This window comes from Panthera onca, chromosome D1 (genome assembly GCF_046562875.1).
Source record: "Panthera onca isolate mPanOnc1 chromosome D1, mPanOnc1 haplotype 2, whole genome shotgun sequence".
Classification (NCBI taxonomy): Eukaryota; Metazoa; Chordata; class Mammalia; order Carnivora; family Felidae; genus Panthera; species Panthera onca.
The window spans coordinates 54,564,165-54,580,099 of record NC_138348.1 but is presented as its reverse complement, the minus strand read 5'-3'; the positions used below and the strand labels follow the sequence as shown (position 1 = coordinate 54,580,099).

General features: G+C 37.3%; 2 protein-coding genes across 2 annotated transcripts; one reads left to right on the top strand and one right to left on the bottom strand.

Moving 5' to 3' along the window:
- The first annotated feature begins 7,928 nt into the window (after positions 1-7,928).
- On the top strand, positions 7,929-8,885 carry LOC132661351 (olfactory receptor 51H1-like). The gene has a single exon (XM_060605804.3). The coding sequence runs from the start codon at positions 7,929-7,931 to the stop codon at positions 8,883-8,885; it is 957 nt and encodes a 318-aa protein (XP_060461787.3).
- A 5,590-nt stretch (positions 8,886-14,475) lies between these two features.
- On the bottom strand, positions 14,476-15,429 carry LOC132661353 (olfactory receptor 51H1-like). Its single transcript, XM_060605807.3, has one exon. The coding sequence runs from the start codon at positions 15,427-15,429 to the stop codon at positions 14,476-14,478; it is 954 nt and encodes a 317-aa protein (XP_060461790.3).
- Positions 15,430-15,935: the final 506 nt, after the last annotated feature.

The window sequence follows — 15,935 nt, the reverse complement described above, 5'->3', positions numbered from 1 at the left end:
TTAGACACCAAAAGCACAACTCAAAGCAAATATATATATATATATATATATATATATATATATATACACACATTTGTATGTATATATGTATATATATGTATATATATATATATGTGTGTGTGTGTGTGTGTGTATATATATATATTTTTGATTTTATATATGTATATATATATACATATATAAAATCAAAAATATTTTATAAGAGGGGCACCTGAGTGGTTCAGTCAGTTAAGCATCCAACTTTGGATTTCAGCTCAGGTCATGATCTCACAGTTCATGGGTTCAAGCCCCATGTCAGGTTCTGCACTGACAGTGCAGAGCCTGCTTGAGATTCTCTCTCTGTCTCTGTCTCTGTCTCTCTCTCTCTCTCTGCTCCTCCCCCACTCACTCTCATGCTTGCTCTCTCTCTCAAAATAAAAAGATAAACTTTAAAAATATATTTTATAAGATTTTTAAAAATAAAAATGCTTAACAAAAGACAGTGTTAAGATAATGAAAAAGAAAAGACAAAACACAGACTAGGGGAATAAGTAAAAAATCATATAAACAACAAAGGTTTTTTAATCAAAATATATAATATATTAAGCTATAAATTCAACAAGAAAAAAAAAGTAACCCAATAGGAAATAATGGGCCAAAGATTTGAATAGACATTTCATCAGAGAAGACATTATGTATGGCAATAAACACATAAAAAAAGGCCCAACATTATTAGTCACTAAGGAAATAAAAATTAAAACCACCATGATAAGTTGTCACTATAAACCTGTAAGAATGACAAAAAAATAATAATTTAAGGTGCTAGTTGGAACAAAAGCAGGTAGGACTGTCATACATTGGTGATAGAATACAAAATGGCACAACCACTTTGAAAAATGATTTGGTATTTTTTAAATAAAGTTAGACACATAGTTAACGTATGCCTGGGCCATTGACTTTTATGTATTTAAACAAGAGAAATGAAAACTTAGGCACATATAAAAACCTATGTGTGAATGCTTATAACAACTTTACTTACAAACTTCCTTCAACTACCAAATGGATAAACAGAATATCAACTATATCCATACAATGGATATGCGTACAATGAAACCCTGTTTAGCAATATTGTGTATAAATCTCAAATGCACTATGTTAAATGGAAAAATTCAGGTTTGAAAGATTACATACCATTTAATGAACCAAAGTTATAGGGTCAGACAACAGATTAGCAATTGCCAAGGGCTTGTGGTGGGTGGAAGGGGTCAACTACAAGGGGTAACATGATGGAATGTTTTGGGTTGATGGAACTCTTCCATATTTGGATTAAGGGGGTGGTTGCGTGACTCTAAGACAGAATTGCACAAAAAGATGTAAATTTCATTGGCTATAAATTTTAAAATCATTTTAAAAATGTAAACTCTCATTAAGAGCATATGGCAGTTTAAGTTTGATAAAATTTACCTTTCAAGCCTCATCCATCTTTTCTTATGTCCTCCCTCTCTCTTGCCCATTTTCTCATTATATTACCTTCCCTTGGTTTCCTGCTTTTTCCCTTTTTTCCTTTCTTCTGTTCTTCTACTCTTCCATTTTTTAAAAAAATGCAACAAATATGTTTTGGTCACTTTGATCACACAATGTATTGCTCTGGGTATGAATTGAAGCATTTGTGCTTCAAAAATTATAGTAATTCAGTTTTTTAAATACTTCAGAAATGTAGTAAGAATGAGTCAGCAAGAAAAATATTTTGGGAAAAATATACACTTGCATGAATATGAAGTTGTCTTGATGTTATGAAAACTGCTTAAGGATAAACAAGATATATAGGCTTACAGATTATTTGCAAACACATTTTCAGCTTCTCATGATTATGATTTTTTTCATAAGGCTTTCATAAAAAATAAAATTTATGTGGCAATGAAATCATTTAACTACATGTAATAAGACATCTGTCCAGTTCAAATTTGGTTAGCGCCAAATATTATGAGTAATATTTTCTAAAGAAATTGACAATAAAAGAAACCTCATTACTTTCTCATAACTTAGAGAAAGAAGGAACAGGGAAAAACAAGAATAAACAAAGCAATTTATTTTTGTGTGAATAAAAAAAGTTAGAATGTTACTGAAGAAGTCCATGTAGGAGAAATAGAGTGTGTGGAATTGTATTACATTTGATATAAAAAGAAAGCAATATTAGAAATATTTAAAAGGTAAAAATGTCAGGATGTACTATTTATAGGATGATTTATATTTTTGTATTTACATGACTAGATGGATTGAACTATGAACTGAGATATAAAAATAAAGAAATAGCCAGTTAAAGTATAGAGGGAAAAGCATAAAGTTGCATTTTAAAGTTATGGATTTATTGATTTTAATGAGTATGTGTGATGCAGAGGTAAAGATAATGGCCACCAGGCAGATACATAGAACTGCCTGAAAGTCAACACAAGGATGAGGATCAGAGATACAGATTTGGAAGGAATCTGTTTGTATGTAAAGTTGAATGAGAAAAGCAAGAGTTACAGTAGGAAATGGAATCAGAGAAACTGGGATTGGAGTAGGGTTAATATTGAACCTGGGAAGAGGCAATTTATTTAAACTCTGAGAAGGAAAGTTTGGGTGTGAATATATTTCAAGAAGTAGCTAAGAGAGGGTGGGATATTGAAAAAGATTGGAGCAAATCATCACAATTCTTTTGAATGAGTAGGGAAAGGGTTTTGCTATGGAATGTAATGGGAAAAAGACTGAGTGGGAGAGGGGTTAGAAATGTGAATATTTGAAATTGCTTTTGATAGGAATGGGATTAGTATGCAATCAAAGAAAATTAATTAATGAAAGATGGATACTCTAAATCTATAGGACCGTACAATCTGACCTATTGCACAGTGTCCTCTATTTTCAGCTTTGAAGATGTTGAAATTTAAAAAGAGAGATAGTAATATTTGTCTAGTTTTATATTTGTGTTGACGTATAGACAGAAAGTGAAAAGAAATCAGAATCCATGTGATATGCAAATGATCAACCTGTACAAGTAAAAAACCCAAACAAACCAAAACTAAACACACACACATATACACACACAACCAAAGAACCAACAAACAATAAAAAGTGTCGACTGAGAGATTAGAATAAAATTACAGTGATTCAGTTACTCAAAGCCCTTATTCATCAATACGGATGAAAAATTTGAGTAAGAGTGTTACTGAGCTGTAAGATTCATTTATAATGAGCAGTAGAATATAGAGGTTAAATTATTGCAAGTAGAGCAATTCAACAGCTTACTTACTCCAAACAGTTTAAAAGAATTATTATATGATGTAGAGATGAATTATTTCTAGTTAAGAAACTGAACACTTTGAGATTCTATGGTGGTGAAGAGAATCTGAATTAATATTAAATTACTGTAGGACCATCATGTAGATAAATGGTAATTGATTAAGAGAGCTTAGTTTACATGAGCATTTCTTCCTTATCTAGTAATGTTGACCTTCAAGATCTAGTAAGTCTGGAACACACCTGGGGCAGTGAGGAACCCCTGCTCTATTATTTCTAGCATAAGTAATTTCTGCAATAAAAATTCTTGAAGTTATGTTGACAATCTAGACTAATTCCCAATATGATCCTCTTTTCTCTTTGGAAGCATGAAGGTGATAATACTTACCATATCAACTTCACAAGAGTTTTAAAGTCATGAGGATTATTATAATGATGGTGTAAAGCAAATGTGATAAATCATATAACTGATGAAACTCAGAATTAATATTAGATATTTTTTTATTAATGTTGTTGCTGATGTTAGTATTCAGGGGGGCAGTTAGGAATGGTAGCGTTATCTGAAGGTAATAATTGGATATTATGGAAAATTAATTGTTTCTTGATTGGTTGGTACAATTGATGACTCCCTGTAGGGTCTCTTACTTTCCTTTTGTACAGGGCATGGCTAGACTTCTTAGGTTGATACTGAAAACTGAGCAATGAAACATCAGGAAAAATTCATTTACTAGGGAGTCATTTCAACTGTAGATTTTGTGGGAAAATAGAATGGGAAAATCTTGGAGTCACTTTTCCTTGGGATTTTTTATTAGTTCTGCTGTGTTTTGAGAAAAATAAAGGCAACTGTCATTCATTTTAGGACATGGAAAGAGGCTAAGATGGCCCTGAGAGATCATAATTGAGTTCTAAGCAGCCTCTGAAACTAACCCCCTGCACACACATGCACACAAAAAATGCCTTTTTCTACTAACCTCCTCAATACTCTTTCATACCCCAGACATGAATATCTAGGAGGTGATTTTACAGCTCTGGGGAGACCTCCTCAAATCTCAGAAGCTCCAGGGAGTAACTCTGCTGATTGATCTGTGAAACTCTCCATGGTGTGATAGGAGGAGGACTTTTGGAGCAGTGCAAGAAATAAAAGTCCTCATGTGGGTAGTGGCAATGGTTTTGTCAGGCAAGCCTCAGGCTGCTTAAGATCCTCTTCCAGCTAGGGATATTCTCAGCAACCAGGTAAGTTTTAGAGAAAAAAAAAAAAGTTGGCCTACCAACAGAGTATTTTAAGATTTTAAGATACCATCACTGAAGTTCTAATTATCTCCCAACCACTTCTTTCCTGTCCCCTTATCTTTCCTTTGTCCTTTATTCTCCAACCCAAACACTCCATGTCCTATGTTCTTGCTTTCTTTCTCATTCACATCATTAAGGGAAAGATGTGAAGACAACTTCTTTAACCTCAGAATGAATAGGTCACCTTTTTCTAAGAGGTGGATAAATATCTGCTCCCATAATCTTAAAATGTAAGGAACGCCCTCCCTACTCACTCCCTACTCAATGTAAGCAGAAGATAAATGTCACCTATAGAATACTGAATAACTGTTTCTATATTGTTTACACATTGTACTTTTAAAATTCCTTTCATTTAGAACCTTAGAATGATTGGAGTTTGGGAATTTTCCCCTTGATATGGCAGTTTGTGGCTCTACTGTCAGGTGAGGTATGGTTACCATTAAACTCTTCCTCAGGAGGGTTTTTCTTTCTATTTCATCAGGTTCTCTCTGCCCATCATATATCCTGGTAATAATGAAGAGTAAACCTCTGTTTTAAAGGCCAGTTCCAATCTTATTCTATCATCTACAAATATCCTAGATTGCCTAGAAACTTCCTAGTACTTAGAACAGATTGAAGTGTGTTTTTTGTTTGTTTGTTTGTTTGTTTGCTGCTACTCATATAATAGAGAAATTTTGTAGTTTTATTTCATTGTTCACCCGCTTCTACAATCTAGGATCTATAATGAGGCCATATAGCTTGTGGTAGCCTGGGCAGATGCAGAACACTTAGACAATCAGTTTTTCCATAAATTTTGCAGTATGGACAGCAGAGGGTCAGGGCTAGATGAAACTTTCAAAGGAAGAACTTGGGGTCTAAAAGCCTAATCATCAGGAGGTAGACTTGAACTCCTCCTGTTTTCTAGATCCTGGGCAATATAGATACAGAATAAAATCTAAGGACCTGTATTAGGGAGTAAGGGTCTTTGGCCAAGAGATGCAGTTTTAACTTGGTCTTCTCTAATTGCACCCTTAAGCTCCCATTGCATTTAGCTGTAATTTTCCTCAACAAGGCTGTGCCTTTGTCCCTCTCTTTTTTAAAAAAAATTTTAATGTTTATTTATTTTTGAGAGAAAGAGAGAGAGAGCGCAGGGGAGGGGCAGAGAGAGACACACACAGAATCCTAAGCAGGCTCCAGGCTCTGAGCTGTCAGCACAGAGCCAGATGCAGGGCTTCTACCCATGAACTGTGAGATCCTGACCTGAGCTGAAGTTGGATACTTAACCGACTGAGCCACCCAGGCACCCCTGCCTTTGTCCCTCTCTTACCTGCTTTGCTACTAATTAGGTGTTTGACTCAGGGCAAGTTATTTTCTTTTTCTGGGTTTCAGTTTCTTTATTAGTAAAATGTGAAATAGATCAACTTTTACTTCTGCTGGTCTTTGGATCTGTTTTTCTTTTTATTCGTTTTCTCTTCTCTTCTTCCCTCCCCCTACCTTATTTACCTTTTCACTCTCATTTGTCTACCTCTTAAACTTTTCTCTCATTTCTACTTTTTATTATAACCATTTGAAAAACATAAGCACTTTATTTCTCAAAAATCACTAAAAGAGGCAAAAACTAAAGTAATAGGAAAGAAATGTATGCTGACATCTAATAGGCCAGATATTTGAACCAACAGCTAGCTCTTTTTCATAAGAATAATGGAAAGAAATGAATATTTCATAGAAAGATAGAAAATGTCCTGGCTAAGACTGGGGAAATATGAATCAGAAATCTTTCAAAGAGGATCTTTTGGGAAATGTCAAAAAAAGGTAATAATATGGTTTTTGATTCATCATGAGCATGGGTCAGCCAGAAATGTATACGTAGCCTAGAGGTGAGATATTCAATAATTGAATAAAAGAGGATAAATTATTCAAAAATTACAAGATATACAAAGTAAATGTGATTCTTTGCTGATACAGGAGAACCTATTAGTTTTCACTTCCACTAACTGTAAAGAACTCTGACCAAAAAATTCAAAACAAACAGAACAAAAAATGAGAAGGAAACAAATGAAAAACTCAATGTCAGCACAGAAAACATATGAAGAAAGGAACTTTTTATTCCAAGTAATCATAATAAAAAGCACACATCCTGCTTTCTAATGTCTCTACATTTTTACATTTTTAATACTTACACTGCCCCTATGGGGTAGGTACTATGATTGCCACATGTTACACATACAGGACTGTATGTTGAGAAGCAGAGGAACTGGAATCTGAATCCAAGATGTGCCAGTCCAGAGTCCACGTTCTTGACACTACATTGCCTCATAGTCAACTTGATCCCAATCTACTGATGAAGGCAACTGAGGAGTGTCTTAAGCATGAGAGCCTCTCAGAGAGTGTGTTCTACATCTAGCTAGCATTCATGTCTGAAGTCAAATGTCCCATCAGGGGTTCCTGTGGCATAAATATAGTTATTGATTCTAGCAACATAAGGGTGTCTCCCGGATGTCTATTAAGGCCTCTGTAAAGACTCAGAGTGTTACATATGTTATGCATGATCACTGTGCCTTAGCAATAGGTCATTATCAGATGATCCCAATCCTGAAAAAGGCTTCAAGTGAACCCTGAGGGTCTCACTTCCTTTTAGACAAAGAGAGTTATGCTAAAAAAAAAAAAAAAAAAAAGAAAAAAAAGAAATACTGTTGTTGCTTTCCTAAGTATGATTTAGTACCCATTCGACTAAGATTTTACCAGATTGGAGATGATAATACATTTCATTTTCTGTAATGGTAGGTGGCTGCCTGAGGTTCCTGGGTTGAGAATGATTCTGAGGCCACATCCAGGTTCAGGGTAAATGAAGGAGTGTTGTGCTCAAATAGAAGCATAGGCATGTACACTGGGTATTTCCATCCCTATCCTAGATACAAGGTCCATTGCCTTCATGGGAGATCTTGGCAGAAGGAGTATGATGGGTAGGGATAACATCCTTTATGGGGAATCAAATAATTCATATTTTGTATTGATACTGTCTTAGTTATTATGTCCTTAACCTTGCTCAACTGCTTGTAATATATTGGTTAGAAAGAGGGAAGAAAGGACAGGAGAGGAAGGACATTTTACCTAATGCACTAGCATTAGAGTGTGTGCTTCAAACTGAATGTGACTTATTTGTAGTTGGGTGAGTCTTTTTCTCCTGGGCCAGGAGATGCTTTCTCAACAGGATATATGGAGGAGTAGTAATTTCAGGGGTTCATTTCTCTCTTATACCCTCCCTACCAATGTGAAAATAACATTGTTTCACTCTAAGGAAAGTCAGATTCTGCTATATTATTAATCCCTGTCACTGTATTTTTAGGAGGTCACCCATCAGGATCCTGCAAGCTCTCTCCTCATGCCTGTGTCACACTGGCTTCATGGCAGATAATAACCACTCTCACTTCCAACACCCTTACTTTGTCTTAATGGGAATTCCAGGGCTTGAACAAAAGTATTACTGGATAGCATTCCCACTGGGTGCTATATATGTCATTGCCCTCTTTGGCAATGGTGTTATCATCTCTACCATCAAGTCTGAATCATCCCTGCATATCCCCATGTACTATTTTCTCTGCATGCTGGCGCTGGCAGACATAGGACTTACCCTCTGTACTCTGCCCTCTATGCTAGGCATATTCTGGTTTAACTATAAGTCCATTGCCTTTGATTCCTGCCTTGTTCAGATGTACTTCATTCACACCTTCTCAGCCATTGAATCTGGTGTACTGGTGGCCATGGCCTTTGATCGGGTTGTAGCCATCTGGAACCCCCTCAGGTATGGGACCATCATAACCAATGGTGTGGTCTGCAGAGCTGGGACAGTCATCTTGACAAGGGCAGTCTGTGTGGTCTTCCCTGTGCCTTTCCTCATCAAGCGACTTCCCTTCTACCACTCCAACATCCTCTCCCACTCCTTCTGCCTTCACCAAGATGTCATGCGCCTTGCCTGTGCCAGCACTCGTATCAACAGTCTCTATGGCCTTATTGCTGTCATCTTCACCAAGGGTTCTGACTCCCTCTCTATCCTCCTCTCCTATGTGTTCATACTCCGAGCGGTAATGGCCATTGCCTCAGGGGAGGGCCGGCTGAAAGCACTCAACACCTGTGTTTCACATATCTGTGCTGTACTCATTTTCTATGTTCCACTCATTGGGCTGTCTGTCATCCATCGTTTTGGAAAGCATCTTTCACCACTGACTCATGTCCTCATGGCTAATGCCTACCTTCTTGTACCCCCTGTGCTAAACCCTGTAGTCTATACCGTGAAGACCAAGGAGATGAGAAAGAAAATAATTCAAATATTTGTTCAAACCAAGATCACTGCAGAGGGTTAGGGTCAACCAGTTTGAAAGAGGAAGAATCTATTCTGTAAAGGCTCAATTATGACTATGAGAAATAAAGGTTTATATTTTTCATGTTTTCTGTGTGATTTGAATTGGGCAAAGAGGGATTTCCCTGCACTCAACGTATACTTTCCTTTTCCTGTGCCAAATTGTTCTTTGCCTAGTATAGAAAGAGTGACATCTTTAGGAACTGTTCAATGTACTGTCCTATAGCCCTGTATTTATGAGTTGGCATGTAATAGCTAAAGGTAGGGCATATTATTAATTCAGTTTTTAAATAACTGTTTTGAACACAAATAGGTCATGAGTTTAATGCCATTTAAATTGAAGCTTGCCAAATCAATTTCACATTCTAACTCAAGAATTAAGAAAGGTCTCCATTAGTTTAAAAGGGGAGAAATGAACTATACTCATTAAATAATAAGAGAATACCTGGGGATAATACATTATTAAAATAAAATATGAATCAGAAAAATGATCAAATTTTAGGATTAAGGTTATAAATGTAAGAGTGCCTGGGTGGCTCAGTCGGTTAAATGTCTGTTGATCTCAGCTCACATCATGAGCTCATGGTTCATGGGGTCAAGCTCTGCACTGGGCTCTGTTCTGGCAGTATGGAGAATGCTTGGGATTTTCTCCCTCCCTCTCTCTCTGTCCCTTCCCTTCTCACACATACACACACACTCTCTCTCAAAATGAGTAAATAAACTAAGAAAAAAAAAGAATATAAATGTATACAGTTGATCAGGGGCCAACTATGTTGCATAACTTGAGATCAAAAGATTAAGAGTGAGGTTTTGCTTTTCCACGTGTGACACTCCTTATTTTCTTAATTTGGTAATTATGGCATCTCTGTGAGGGAGAGTGTTATAGACTATTAACTATATGTGATGAGGCAAATACAGGAAGTGAGAAGTTTGAAATTTTTTACAGCAGTTTGACTGCAGTGACACCAAAGCACACAATTTTCTATACAATACAATAAAATTGTGTGGATGCCACTTTTTTTCCTGGTCTGAGTAGATGGGGTGTGGGGTTTCCCAGGAAGACAAATGGGGTGCAGTTTGAGCCATAGGGCATGATTGTGGTTTCTGGTGTGATGAGGGGAGTTAAGTGCAGGTCCATATAGAGGGGCAGGGAGAGGATGGGCTGAGATGAACTGAATTAAATAGGGGGGGGGGGGTTGTGGAGGATCCTGGGTGGCTCAGTCAGTTGAGAAACTGATTCTTGATTTCCACTCAGGTCTTGATCCCAGGATTGTGGGATCAAGCCCTGTGTTGGGCTCTGTGCTGAGTGTGGAGGAGTTGCTTATCTATTGTATTTTAAGATTGTTTTGAAATGCTAATTTTTTTAAATGAGAAAAGGAAATCTTGAAGAGAATAGATCTGGGTGAGAGATTATGTTCTATTATCTTTCCATATCAGGGACCTCTGTGGCCCAGTCTCCACACTGTTGTTACAGTGAACTAGATCTCTAATTCACATTTTTGGAAAGTAATGTAAGTGTTTATTGTAGGTTTCTTTAAAAAAAGTGATGAAGGGAGTTTGCAGAGCAAAAGGCATAACAATACTTCATGAAATACTCTTTGAGCATTTTTCTCTGTCTTCTCATGGAGGCTGCTAATAGTCTATTTTTCTGTTCTCTGTCTTCACGTGGTCCTCTCATGAAACTTAGCTTCCCGCTCACTTCCTCCTTCCCAGCCAGGTGCAGCTGTCCTGAAGTGTAAGTATATGAGAAGGAAAAGTTTTGTTCCCACACTGAGAATTAAACAAGTTGTTTTCAGAATGTGTGCACGCCAGAGGAACTTAAGTCTTTGTGTTTCTGTCAACGTGGCCATGTACAACATGGCTTTTATTTGTTTTGTTGTTTTGAGGATATAATCTTGTTGTTTTGTATGTATGGTTACTAGTCATAGGCTAATTTAATTTTCATTTGATTTTTAAATTCATAGCATGCTATTTCTGTTTAATGGTTCATGTCTGAAGGTAGACTTGAATTGTGCCCTAAGTATTAACAGGTGATGACTGATGAACATGTGGCACTTTGTGGCTATGACAAATTGGCCACTCTATGAAATAAACCAGGAGATGAATCTAGCAGCTTAGGTTTTCATGTGAACATTCCCATATCTAGGATATATAAATCTGTTTTCCCCAAATTGTTTTCAACAGACATACTCCATCTGATAAATCCTTCCTTAACAAGTAGTAAATTTAGTCACATATCAAATTAAATTTTCCTAAACATCTTATTTTAAGACATAGTTAAACATGTAGTTTGACATATTATTCCTGTGCTGCTGTCTTCCTACTTAGAGAGGTTCTCTCCTCATTCCATTCCATAATTCTGACCAAAAAAAAAAAAAAAAAATGTATCTTACATTTGCAAGAGGACCAAACAATACTGATTACCATGGGTGTGGATGACACAGGCAAATCAAAGAATCAAGGACCGAGTTTCTGAATATGTTTCAGTATGTTTTTGAATGTTGTATAAATGAAGCATGTTTATACCTTTAAAGAAAGAACTAGAAAGTGATCACTGTAGGGAAGAGCAAGGGTTAAATAAAGCTTGTGTGGTAATTGAAGTATATAAAAAATTCCACAAAGAGATAATGCAAGGGCAATTACAAATGAAAAATTAGACCATGAAGGAGAAAAGAAGGGGAGAGATCCATTGGGCTATATTTTAATGTGTATTTATTTTTGAGAGAGAGAGAGTGAGCGAGCAGGAAAGGGGCATAGAAAGGGAGACACAGAATCCAAAGCAGGCAGCATGGAGCCTGACATAGGGCTCTAACTCACAGACCATGAGATCATGATCTGAGCTGAAGTTGGACGCTTAAACAACTGAGCCACTGAGGCACCATTACCTATAGCCATTGGGCTATATTTTAAAGCCATTACCATGAATGGCATTTTGGCAGAAGAGAGTTACTGAGGTAGCAGAGTGACAAGGGGGAAACTTTGAGAAATACCCACATCCTGTGGGAAAGGAAGAAGTAAAGTCAGGTGACAAAAGAAGGTAGAAGAAGTAGATGTAATAGAGTGCCATGAAATCAGCAAAGAAAAGGGGACTGCAAATATTTGTAATTTGCCCAAATAAATTAAGCTGAAGGAGGATTGAGAGGAAAATACTTGGTTTGTTAATTACTAAGAGATCTGAGCCATGCAAAACATAGCTATCATATATTAATGGAGACAAAAGCCAGACTGCAGAAGCCACAGGAGTGACTGCACAGTAAAGATGTGGAGTATGTGTATAGATTGCTGCTAAAGAATTTAGACTTTTGATCTTGCTATCTCATGGCCCCACCAGAGAATCAGAAAATAATGGTGTGCAAAGGGCACTTTCAGCTCATTTCCTCTGTCACTACAGTATGTGAGCACTGTAAAGATATCCCCTGGTGGTTGTCTTTTATCCTTAGTCTAGAGTGGTAGTTTTCAAGATTTTAGTTGTGTATCTATATAGGAAAAAAAGGACACTCCCCAATATGTTTATATTTTATATTCGTTTATTCAAAAATTGTATATGGTAACACATTAAGAAAAATAAACATTTTTGAAGGCTGAGATAAACTTAAATACAAATAAAGTTCTATTTTTTTCTCTTTGTAGGCCAACTGATTTTAATATGTCCTTTTTGGGACTCATGTTTTCCATTTAGATAGCATCAATATTTCTGCAGCCACCAACCATTTCAAGTAACTGCCACTTTTAACTTTCATCCTGGCAGTTGAACTTCTTCTTAAGGTTTTGACAATATTGATTCCTAGTTTATTTACCATGCATCTGTGTCTTAGGTTTGTTTCCTCCCCATGGAATTTGCCTGCCAGCCTAGGAAACCCCGAGGTATGGATCAAGTCTCAATTCACAGGCTTTAAAATTTACATCTAAATTTTAATCTCATTCTGACACTTAGAAACTGTTTAACAAGCAAGTTCCTTAACTGCTCTAAATCTTATTTCTCCCAGGTGTCAAATATTGCTCACACCAACTCTGAAAGATTGTTGGGAGGATATTAATTAAGATATATAAAGACAGATAGCATTATTTATTAGTATTAATAAATTAAATGTGATGTTGTAATGTAATAACCTACTTGGCTTGTAATGGTATATGTATTTCCTTGCAGAGAAATACGCCAGGGATTGAGCAGCAAATTGGTGAATATATCTCCATGGTCTAGCATCATGAATGGCATTTCATTAGGGCTAAATGCATATTTATTGAATGAACAAATAATTATCCTAGCAATTTCATTGTGTAATGATTAATAAAATACTTAAAACAGGTATTAGCATCAATGCAAAGGCACATTGCATTTGACATATTCATCCTCACACATGCGTTCACTGCTTTCTTAAACTTCTTCCCAGTGCTGAAAGTTTTCACTTGTCCTCATAAAAAGCCCAGGAGTAATTTTAGTTGGATCATCGAGTACACAGTAAAATAGTCTTCACTCATACTGTGTCAAAAGAGTAAAGGTAGAACATCTATTATTCTACTAAGCATGTGGCAGAAAACTAAGACTATTATAACTCTGTAAAGAAGTGATATTCCCTAAAAGAAAAGGTGTAGGGGCACCTAGGTGGCTCAATCGGTTAAGCGGCCAACTCTTGGTTTTGGCTCAGGTCATGATCTCACTGTTTGTGAATTCCAGCCCTGCATCAGACTCTGCTCAAGAAGCGCAGAGCCTTCTTGGGATTGTCCCTCTTCCTCTGTCTCTGCCCCTCCCCTGCTCATGCACATGCACATGCTCTCTTTCTCTCTCAAAATAAATAAATAAACTTTTAAAAAAAGGTGTAAATCAAGTAACCACAGATGTGTCTGTTTTAATTTGATCATAGGTACTCTTCACTCAATAAATACCAAAACATAAATGCTATTTGATTCTGTAACAGTTTTCTTTGCTCTATTGTTAAGAAAAACAAAACAAGGGGCGCCTGGGTGGCGCAGTCGGTTAAGCGTCCGACTTCAGCCAGGTCACGATCTCGCGGTCCGTGAGTTCGAGCCCCGCGTCAGGCTCTGGGCTGATGGCTCGGAGCCTGGAGCCTGTTTCCGATTCTGTGTCTCCCTCTCTCTCTGCCCCTCCCCCGTTCATGCTCTGTCTCTCTCTGTCCCAAAAATAAAATAAAAAACGTTGAAAAAAAAAAAAATTAAAAAAAAAAAAAAAAAGAAAAACAAAACAAAACAATCTCAGAGGTCCAACCCTTAAGTAGTGCTGTTGTGCTTCTAGAATTCTTCTTTATGTAATCATTATTTAATTGATGATTAAAGAAAGAATGCTACTTCATCTTATATGAGTAAATGCTCATAAGTGCTATCTAGATACACAGGTAATAATTTATACCATTACTGATGCTCATCTCCCAGTTTCAAAGAAGAAAAATTATGATGTTAATTAAATTAAATTTTGTATGTGACACCAGATTTCAAAATGGAGTGCATACAGGACAAGAATGACCCGTGTTATTTCGTCACCCACGATCCTTGCCCACCCTTGAATTTCACTAGATGTGCATAATCTGACTGCATTGGAACTGCTGAAATGGCCACACCTTATACTTGACTCCACTTCCCTAGGCCCTGTCTTTTCTCCCCTGGAACATATGTAAGATCCGCCTTCGTATCTGCTTAGTCTTCACACTATAGACAATGGGGTTTAGTACAGGGGGGAGTAACAGATAGATATTGGCCATGAGTGTGTGTACTACTGGTGATAGATGCTTCCCAAATCTGTGGATCATGGTGACACCAATGAGAGGAACATAGAAGAGGAGCACAGCACAGATGTGAGAAAGGCAGGTGTTGAGGGCTTTGACCCTTTCAGTTCTGGAAGCAATGCCCAGCACAGTCTTCAGGATGAGCATGTAAGAAAAGAGAATGATGAGGGCATCGAGCCCCAATGTGAAGATGACTATGATGAGGCCATAGAGACTGTTGATGCGGGTGCTGGCACAGGCTAGCCGCATTGCATCTTGGTGGAGACAGTATGAATGAGACAAGACGTTGGAATGGCAAAAAGGTAGCCGCTTTATAAGGAATGGCACAGGCAAAACCACACAGACTGCCCAGATGAGAACAGCTATTCCGATCTTTCCAATGATGTCATGGGTGAGGATGGAAGCATAGCGTAATGGGTCTCGGATGGCCACAAAACGGTCAAAGGCCATGGACACTAATACTGCTGATTCTACCACTCCAAATCCGTGGATGAAAAACATCTGTGTAATGCATGCATCAAAGGGAATCTCAGGGGCATTAAACCAGAAGATGCTGAGCATGGAGGGCGAGGTGGACATGGAGAGACTAACATCGGTGACAGCCAAGATAGAGAGGAAGTAGTACATAGGCTCATGGAGACTCTCATCTACCTTGATGACAGCTAAGATGGTTCCATTTCCCAGGAGAGTTAGTGTGTAGAGAAATCCCAAGGGAAAGGCCATCCATGGGTTTTTATCTGACATCCCAGGGATACCTGTCAAAATGAAACTGTGGTGGTTGGCATGTGATGCAGTTGAATTCATTGTCATGGTCTCACTGTTGGGGGAGGCTGGACTCTCCCACTTTGCTTGCAGCTCCTAAATTGAAAATATATCTTCATAGAAGACAGGTAAATGGCCTTATAAATAGAGAAGAAGAACAATAGAGGGGGCAGTTATGTTAAAAACAGCATCTAGGAGGTTTTTGTATCACTATGTCCTTTTGCTTCCTAGACAATCACATGAAATGAAGCAGCAGCACCCAAGGGCTTGATAGTGTAGAGCATTTTGCTAAGTGATAATAATAAAAAAACCCACTATAAACTCACAACACCACTACCACACAAACACCTACCCACAGCTCCACTGCCATCACAAACCCACATTCACACAAACACATACAGTCTCATACATACACATATGTGTGTGTGTTCTTCCACATGTTTAGGCATTCACTTCACTGTATTTATGATGGCCTACATTTGTAAATAGAAGCATTAGTGGATAAAACTGTTAAAATTAATATTTAACCTTCACAAATTTTAACAATTTATAAT

What these genes read in the sequence shown, in the direction of transcription:
- LOC132661351 (XM_060605804.3), top strand. Translation starts at nt 7,929, where the DNA reads ATGGCAGATAATAACCACTCTCACTTCCAACACCCTTACTTTGTCTTA.
- LOC132661353 (XM_060605807.3), bottom strand. Translation starts at nt 15,429, where the DNA reads ATGACAATGAATTCAACTGCATCACATGCCAACCACCACAGTTTCATT.